At 35.1% G+C, this 10067-nt stretch overlaps 1 protein-coding gene across 1 annotated transcript in view; it reads right to left on the bottom strand.

The window, feature by feature from the left end:
• Window positions 1-610: 610 nt before the first annotated feature.
• The window catches only part of CWC27 (CWC27 spliceosome associated cyclophilin), a 283584-nt gene continuing 274127 nt past the window's right edge, over window positions 611-10067 (bottom strand). Inside the window, exon 14 of the mRNA XM_051991219.1 lies at window positions 611-1143. Within this exon, the coding sequence (XP_051847179.1) occupies window positions 981-1143 (163 nt within the window). The 3' untranslated portion in view covers window positions 611-980. The remainder of the gene's footprint in view (window positions 1144-10067) is intronic.

Below are 10067 nucleotides of genomic sequence, written 5' to 3'. Positions count from 1 at the left end.
CAATTAAATCAGACATTCAAGTAATATAATCAGAAGAAGCGTTTTAGTCTGGTACTACAGAATAAAAGCCTCTGAACCAAAATGAAAAAGAAGAAAAATAAACCTTAAGTAAACATAAAATTAGTTTTACTTATGAAATTCAAGAAAGAATTTCCTGATATAATAATTCTCATTTTTCTCTTTGAAATTGCTTTTTAAAATAATTCACAATGTTCTAAGAAATTTTTTTTGAGGTCAGTGCTCCCATTCAAACTGGAGGCTCTTAAGGCATTCTAAAGAAAACTCATTGTGGCCTAAACATGCTGCTCCTATCTCACTTCCAAGGATTTTTACACAAGTACAGTTTGCACAGTGAAAAGAATTTAACCCCAACTTTAAATGAGTTTTTAACTGAGTTTTGACAGGGTTGGAACTAACTGATCGCTCAGTCAGTGCTGACCTTCTCAAACTACACATGTTTTCTAGGGTTTTAGACATGGTGCTACTGAATCTCATTGGTGCAGCAATGCTCCCATCTGTAGGTTTGGAACCCCCAAATCATTACATTCAATCATCTCATTAGCTTTTATTAGCTCTCAAAAATCAGTATATACAGCCAGAGACACTTAGGAAGGCTTTCTTTGGATTTTATTTCTGAGGTTATCTCAACTTTTGGTGTTGAAAAGACAAAATTCAATTGGTATATCGTGTAAGTGGTTACATGCAGACAAGAATAAAAACTATTTGAATTCAGAATCAGTCATATAAAATGCCGTTAGAAAAACATCATGGAATGTGGACTACCCAGTATCATCCAAATCATTTACTTACTTCATTGCATAATTCATAAAAAGATAATTGTGTCTCAAAATCAGACAACAAGTTCATAAACTATTTCTTTTTACACTTTTAAGTGATGCTTTCAGGAACAATGGCTTTTCATAAGGCCACTTAGATTGCCATCACTTTTTCAGTGAATTTTGGTGAACAATACTTTCTTTTTATCTTCTTTCTTTTTTCTCTCGCATGATCTTTTTGCTTTCTTCTCTTCTTCTCTTATTCACTGGATTCCGGGGATCATAGATTTCAAAAGTATCTTCATCCTGCATGCTTGCATCTTTTACCTTTCTGCTTTTATCCTCAAACTGAAGCACATGGGACATCCTACAGAGAAAGAGAGATGGTTCAATGATTTTGGCATGACAGAATTGAAGCCTGAAATTCTACACTACACTATCCTTGGCGTAACACACTGCAACTATACTGGCACAGAATATAAGGATGGGCTTATTGTTTACTGGTGCTTTATACCACATGGCAACCGACTTCTCTGAAAACATTTAAATTTAAAAAATATGTCTGGAGCTTGTTCCCTGGTTTTTATTTCTAGCACTGACCCCCTTTGCCTTATTTTTCATTTGAGGCACCTTCCCTGCTGGAAAAACAAAACAAAACAAAACAAAGCCCTCCCACCCTGGAAATGAAACCATGCACTGTCCTGTTTTAAGAACTTCCTTTAAAGGCTGCATTCAAGCACATGTGTTCTGTCCACATCACAGCCTTCTCTTTCAATAGTTAATTGGGTCAGAGGTAGGGAATGTACTATAAAAATTCAAAACTGATGCCCAAATTTAAGAACTGGGCAATACTGGCTATATTATGACTTCCTTTTAAGGGGAAATAAATTTTTCTCTTGTAAAAGGAGACGAATTTATGTCCTGGCAATGCTTTCTGGGATGATTTCCTCTTCTTAGCATCAACTAAAGCAAATTCAATGATCTTGATATTTTTCTACTTTATCAAATTCTAACTGGCTTAAGGCATCAACACGTGCTTGAGTTAGAAGTACTTATAAGCTGGCTATACTTAGCAGCAGGGAGGTCTGCAAGGGCTCAGCTTGCTCCCATTAGAAAGTGTCAGTGCTCTAGAAGCTAATGGGAAAGAAGTCAAAGGTGTTTTATATATATAAAAGTTTTTTTTTTTTGGGGGGGGGGCTAGGTCTCCCTATCTTGTCTAAGCTGAAAATGTAATGATCACTTCATAGGCTAATCCTACTGCTGACTGGCACAGAAGCTTTGGCTATTCTGTTTCTGACCTCGGTAAGTTTATGCCTTTGTAGACAGCCTGGTAGCTCCAGGAGAGCTCATCATATTGATATCATAAAGTAGAAAACCATCTGATCATCCCAGAGCAGCTCAGAACTCCTGCTGTAAAGAGATTTGTTAGCTTTAGCCTCCTTAGGAACAGGAATTACAGGTGTGAGCCACAATGTCAGGCCCAAGGGAACAAATTTGAGGGCAGCAAAACAAACATTACCAAATGTAGAACTTTTAAGATGTTTTCATTAGTTACTGAAATGATGATTTTTACCTGTAGTTTTATAAGACACAAGAATCTGGGATAGAGATGGTCTAACCTTGTATTTTCTTCAATTTTCAATAATAGCTTTTTATTTTCAAAATTCATGCAAAGATAGTTTTCAACTTTCACTCTTGCAAAATCTTGTGTTCCATATTTTTCTCCCTCCCTCTCTCCCCTCCTTCTCTTTTAGCCATACAGAAAGAAATCCAATATAAGTTAAATATATGCAATTTTTCTAAACAAATTTCTACATTTATCATGCTGCACAAGAAAAATCAGATCAAAAAGAATAAAAAAATCAGAGGAAAAAAATCAAGCAAGTAAACAACAACAAGAAAGGTGAAAATATTATACTGTGATCCACATTCAAGCCTCTTAGCCCTCTATCTGAAGCAGATAGCTCTCCCTAAAGCAGTTAGCTCTCCCCATCACAACTCATGAATCGCCTCTTTCTAACCTTATATATTTCAAAACTACCTGTAAGATTACTACTCATCACTCCCTCTGTGACTTTTCAGATAGACTCTTCCAACTATATTTTATATTAATCCTACCTTTCATCTTTCAAAGAAAAGAGATGTCTTGTTGATGGTATAGGTGACACCATAGAAAACAACTTTATTTGGAAATACTTATAATGCTAATTAAAATTTGACATCCTAGTCAACACCACTACCAAATCTTGACTCACTATCAATGATGGACAGATAAGCCCATGAGGTCCAGGAATAGTGCACCTCCTCCACCTGCCCCAAACCATCAGACCTGCTTCCAACCCTGCTGCCACAGCCACTGTCCAAAGGAGTAACCCTTGTGGATATTCAGCAATTTAATTCAATACAATAAACATTTATTAAGCATTTACTATGAGTCCAGGCAACTACATCTGCAGGTAACACAGGCCCCTATTTCCCCAAAAGTCATATTGCTGAAGATGAGAAAATTCTAACTCACCAAGATTCATGATATTGTCAAATGGCTCAATGTCAGAAATAGATATGAATTTATCAATGGAAATGACATCAAAGAAGATGCATTAGCATCTACTTTGTCAGTGTATTCTAAGAATGATACCTTTTTATCTACCATACAACTGAGGCTACCTATAATGCTGTTTCCCATATTAGAATGTGAGTCTCTTGAGAGTAATATTTCTTGCTTTTTTATTTGTATTTCTAGTGCATTGTTCACAATAAGTAATTAATATGATTTTTTTCATTTATTCATTCACGGTTGAGATTTGCATGTTTTTATTTAAAGGTTTATTTAGTTCTGAGGATGCTGGCTTCCTGCAATTCACAGCTTTACATTTCCTGTATCTTGTATTTGTTTCTCATATTCAAATGGATCAAGGATCTCTTTGATGTGTATGTTCCCTCTAATGATGCAGATCCCAATTCATTGATGTCTGTTCATTTTGGCAACTTTGTCCATGTTTTTCTGTGAAACGATTTCTCAGAAATCCTTGGTAAATGCCCCGTCCTTTTAGTATGAAGTTTTCAGATCGCAAAGATGGCCAGTACTTCATCAAGGGCCCTCCAATCCTGACCTCAGATAAAAATCTTGACTCCAAAGGTCCTCAAGATTCAGGGTTAGATTTACCCTGATGCTGATAAATTTTTTCAAGCATCTTTGAGCACAAGAGGCAATCTGAGCCAAAGCCAAAGTTAAGGGAGAGAATTTTGGTTAAAGATCAGGAAAGGCTTTGCATTGATATGAGCAGGTAAGGTCTGAATCAGACTTGAAGGACCTGAAATAAAAGAAATGAAGACAAGATTCTACCCAGCCTTCTTGAGACTCCTTAAGTTCAAGGCAAACTGCTTTCTCTCAGGATATGGTTACAGATAAGGCCTTGAAGGACTCCTTAAAAGGCAACATATCACGGAGGACTTTGGTCAACACATCTCGTTCTGAGCCAGAACATATTACTTTCCATCTCCCATCAGTTTCTGTCTTGTTACTGCTTGAGCTTATTCCTTTGATATGACCTCGATATCAACTTCCACTATACCTAAGTTCCTATTCAAATTTCTTTCAGGAACTCAGCTACAATTCCTATACCCTGGCCACACTTCCACATGACAATCAACATTGCCTGCTTGATTCAGCTTCCTCTATGCTTTGGTGGGCAATTTCCAGAGTAAGCTCCTGGATTCAGCCTAGATGATATTAATAAGAGACTGTGACAATTTTAGAGAATGCTTTAGCCACCATGTCACTCTGAAGGAGATAGCCGCTATACCCTGCCTCTTTAGAAGGCATCCCTGGTTGCCCAAGATAAAGAAAACCTTATTTTCCCCAGTGCATACATATAATTTAGTATTACTTTTAGGATTAAAGAGAGATAAGCAATATTCTAATTTATCATTTTCTCTCATTTTCTATTTACCCAGTACTTAAAAATCTTTTCCCCAGCCCCCTCAAAAGCGCAACAAGTTTTACTTTACTAGTAATTTACACCAGGGAACTGCCATATTAAAAAAATATCGAGTGTATCAATTAAATGTGAAACAAGACACTCCTCAAGATACAGTATAGCATCTCACATTTATTGGATTTTGCTGGCTCCTGAACAAAACAAGAAATCTAGAAACACCAATAGCAGCACAAGATCTATAAGAGGAAAAAAGATTTTCTTATACTACTTATACAAAATACACACTCCTAAATTAAAGTAGCCTTCTTTTTCAACTATTGTTTCATACATGGCTACACAAAATGTATCCAACATTTTGATTAATAACAAATCTAAGCCCAGAGGAAAGTGGGGGCTATCATCTTACAGACTACTTCAGGTTTAATATCATAATGCTTAGTATGGATGGTTACTCTGTAATAATATTTAATCTTTTCCTTAATAAAAAGAAAAGCATGATCAAAATGGCTTCAAGTGTTTATCTTTCAACATGTTTGGGTCACTTCATTTTAAAAAGCCAAAACAAAATTGCTATTGTGATTTTCAGCATAATAAACTTATGCTCTGTAAGCCTTTATAAATCACAGACATAATGAATTGAAAGCACGCCCACATTTTACAATCTCCTAGGAGAATACACAGGCAGGCTGGCTACAGAAAGTTGTTCTCATACATAAAGGTCTGGTAGTTTACAGTCTTATATGTACCAATAACTCAATGCTACCCATATGGGGCTTAAAATGCTGATCTAAAATCTGGTCCAACCATAACAATTAACCCTTTTGAGACTGATATGTATAAATCAATCTTTTGTATCTGAAAATATTAACTACTACTTCTAACAGTGAACAGTTTATTTAACATGTGGCCTGCTGTTTTTTTTTTTTTTTTTTTGGTTTTACTAAAAAAAAAAAAAAAAAAAACCAACACAAAATCCAAACCCCAAAACTTGGATGCATCTTCAAATTCAGCACCAAAAAAATGGACATTACATTCCTTTATTTTTAAAATATTTTAAGACTTATTTCTCTTTATTTTATTTCCTTAGCAGAGACTACCTTTATAAATCATTGTGTCGGAAAAGATTCATCTTGTGAGGTCAATACTGGTGATGAGCCTATCTAAAAAATTCTATGTCTTTATTGAGCTTGTCCTCTGAACCCTCCCAGCCTGGAAGGGCCTGTCATGAGTGGCACTCTTCCAGCACAGCGTCTGACTAGCAAGGATTCCAAGTCAACATAATTACTATGACAATAGAGTGGAGGCATCTTTGAACATTTCAACATTCAAAAACAAAAGGATATGAAATTTTAAAATGTTTGAAAAAATAAACAAAGGCAAGAAAATGAAGCTTAAGGCAAATCAAAAAGAAAACGAGAAGGGAAACTAGGAATAACAAGTGAATTTCTTTTACTGTTCACCAGAAAAAAGGACAAAACACTTTTTTGTCCTAAATTTTAAAAAGAGGTTAATATGCACCTTCATTTAGGGATCTTAAATGTCAATTCTCAAAAAATTTTCTTTTCTCTTCACTTTTTTTTAGATCACATAGAAATATTTAATTAGGCTATTTGATAATCAAGAAATAAATTATACATAACACTTAAAATGTTGAAGTACACTTACAAAGAAACACAGAAGGAAGTATACCACTAATTTAATTATCATGGATGTTCTTATTATTAGGATAATGGCATCCCTTATTTTGGGTCAATCCTTTGATTTTAAAAAGACACCCTTCTTGTCCTGTCTCCAGCCTTCAACAAAGCTAAACTGCTTTCTAATCTACCCTGGACTTTTCACTTTCTGAATCAATATTTGTCCTTTGATCAGTACACCTGATCCATGATTGTAGGGACATAGGATTTAGAGATATCAGGGGTCTCAAAGTAGTCATCTAGCCAAGAGCTTCTTCTTTTTTTTTTAATTAAAGCTTTTTATTTTTCAAAAAATATGCATAAGGATGATTTCAGAAAGGCCTGGAAAGACTTACATGAACTGATGCTGAGTGAAATGAGCAGGACCAGGAGATCATTATATACTTTAACAACAATATTATATGATGATCAATTCTGATGGACGTGGCCCTCTTCAATAATGAGATGAACCAAATAAGTTCCAGTAGAGCATTAATAAATTCAACTAGCTACACCCAGCAAAAGAACTCTGGGAGATGACTATGAACCACTATGTAGAATTCCCAATCCCTCTATTTTTGTCTGCCTGCATTTTGGATTTCCTCCACAGGCTAATTGTACAATATTTCAAAGTCTGATTCTTTTTGTACAGCAAAATAACTGTTTGGACATGTATACATATATTGTATTTAATTTATACTTTAACATATTTAACATGTATTGGTCAACCTGTCATCTGGGGGAAGGGGTTGGGGGAAGAAGGGGAAAAATTGGAACAAAAGGTTTTGCAATTGTCAATGCTGAAAAATTACCCATACATATATCTTGTCAATAAAAAGCTATAATAATTTTTTAAAAATATGCATAGATAATTCTTCAACATTAGCCCTTGCAAAACTTTGTGTTCCAATCCCCCCTTCTTCTATATGGTAGAAATATATGTTAAATTCCAATATATGCATATTTATACAATTATCTTGCTGTAAAAGAAAAATCATATCAAACCAGAAAAGAAAATGAAGAAAATAAAATACAAGCAAACAACAAAAAGAGTGAGAATGCTATGTTGTGAATCACACAATTCTCACAGTCTTCTCTCTGGGTGTAGATAGCTCTTTTGATCACAAGATCATTGGAATTGGCATCAATCATATCATTGCTGAAGAGAGCCATGTCCATCAGAATTGATCATCATATAATCTTGTTGCTATATAAAATGATCTCCTGGTTCTGCTCATTTCATTTAGCATCAGTTCATGTAAGTCTCTCCAGGCCTTTCTAAAATCATCCAGCTGATCATTTCTTATAGAACAATAATATTCCACAATATTCGTATACCATAATTTATTCAGCCATTCCCCAATTGATGGGCATCTACTCAGTTTCCAGTTTTTGTGCCATTACAAAGAGGGCTGCCACAAACATTTTCGTACATGTGAATCCCTTTCCCTTCTTTAGTATTTCTTTGGGGTATAAGCCCAGTAGAAACATTGCTGGATCAGAGGGTATGCACAGTTTGATAACTTTCTGAGCATAGTTCCAAAATTGTTCTCCAGCCACCAACAATGTGTTAGTGTCTCAGTTTTCCCACATTCCCTCCAACATTTGTCATTATCTTTTTGTGTCATCTAGGCAAGAGCTTCTTAAAAGTTTTTCCACTTGAGACCTCTTTTTGCTTCAGAAATTTTTACATGACTCCAGGTACATAGATATAGAAAAAAGGTATATAAATCAAACATTTACTGATAATAATGATGATTTACTGATAAATTCAAAATTTCACAACCCCCACATTCAGTCACAAGACCCCATGCACGGTCATGACCCCCGATTTAAGAAGCTTTGATCTAGTCCATGGAGACATAGCTCAAAGGTTTCAAATAGAATTCAAATCCAAATATAGTGACATTGTGTCTTATGGGAACTTAGGTTCCAAAGGTAAGGGACACAAATAGTCAAAATTACCCTCTTTCTAAAGTAAATATACAAGATGAACTGCTTCTGCATGTTAGTAAGGGAAGATGGCAAAAAGATATGGGACATTCAGAATTAGAGTCCAAGAAGTTTGGTATCAGCTATAGCTCTATCTCTCTATCCTATCCATTTTCATCTGCCTTGAACTTTACTGGGATATCTCCTATTCATCTTGTGGTCTTATGCTTCTTTGTTGAAATGACAAATGAAGTTACTCACACTATTTCAATTTTTTTTTCTCTCTGAATGGAATCTGCACAAATCAAATAACAGATGATACCAATCCACTTTATTTCCTGACTCTAGATTCAACACTTTGCATTCTACTGAAGATGGGTTTCCTCATTTGTAAAATGGGAGATTATATACTACTTCTCAGAACTAATTTGAGGGTCAGAAGAGAAATTATATATAAAATACATTACAAATTTAAAAATGCTATGTGTTGTCAGTTTATTATTATGATTATTATTAACATAGTATGTTTGGTGCAGTGGATAGAGCACTGGGCCTGGAGTTAGTAAGATCTGAGTTTAAATCCCACCTTAGGCACTTATTAGTTGTGGGAACCTTGGCAAGCCACTCTTATTTGTCTCAGTTCTTCATCTGGAAAATGGGGATATACTGGAGAAGGAAATGGCAGACCATCCATCATTTCTACCATGAAAACTCTCAAAAAGGGACCATGAAGAATTGTTCATAAATAAAAAAAACATAGGTTGGTAAAATGGACAGAGTGCTGAGACTGAAGGAAGACTCATTTTATGAGTTCGAATATGGCCTCAGACACAATGCTATGAAATCTGGGCAAGTCAATGAAACTGCTTTGCCTCAGTTTCTTCATTTATAAAAGAAACTAGAGAAGGAAATACTAGAAAAAGAAATGGCAAACATTCCTGTATTTTTGCCAAGAGAACTCCAAATGGGATCACAAAGAGTTGGATGTAACTGAAACAAATGACAAGGTCTTTGGCAGTCAGTATTTTTTTCCCCAAAGACAGGCCTTTTCCTCTTTTTGCCAACCCATGTCTCTTTCCTTCTTTAATTACTTAAAATTATAATTCATTCAACAAAAATCTATTCTTTCTCCCTCCCTAGCATCCATCACCCCACACTGAAAAAGAAAGGAAAACAAGATCAAAGTTATAAATATGTAGAATCAAGCAAAGCAAATTCCTGCATTGGCCTTGTACAAAAATATCTCAATCTGAATCCTGAGTTCGTTATTTTTCCCTCAGGATAAGAATAGCATGTTTTGTCATGGAATTAGGGTTGATCACTGTGTTGAGCAGAGTTCCTAAGTCTTTCAAAGTTGTCTGTCTATATGATATTGCCACATTATGAAGACAAAAACAATATTATCTGATTCTATTGGTTCTGTTCACTTAGCATCAATTCATATAAGTCTTTCTAAGGTTCTCTGTTAGCTTTTCCATAGTTTTCCATAATACTCATATACCATTATCCAATTGAGGAGCAATACCTCAGTTTCCAATTCTGCTTTTTTAACAAATATGGTTCATATGAGTTCTTCCCTTCCTTTAAAACATGGCATGATGCTTGTCTATTCCAGAAGGCACCCCTTTACCAATTGTCTTACTATACAAGCTCATTCACTTAGAATATCTGAAATCTTAGATAATAAAGGAGGAAAATCCTCTATAATATCCTTGAAAGCATTTAAAAGGCAGCCTCTGCCT

Source organism: Antechinus flavipes, chromosome 1, assembly GCF_016432865.1.
Source record: "Antechinus flavipes isolate AdamAnt ecotype Samford, QLD, Australia chromosome 1, AdamAnt_v2, whole genome shotgun sequence".
NCBI classification, from domain to species: domain Eukaryota; kingdom Metazoa; phylum Chordata; class Mammalia; order Dasyuromorphia; family Dasyuridae; genus Antechinus; species Antechinus flavipes.
Note: the sequence above shows the minus strand (reverse complement) of the source record. Positions and strands in the feature narration are given on the sequence as shown.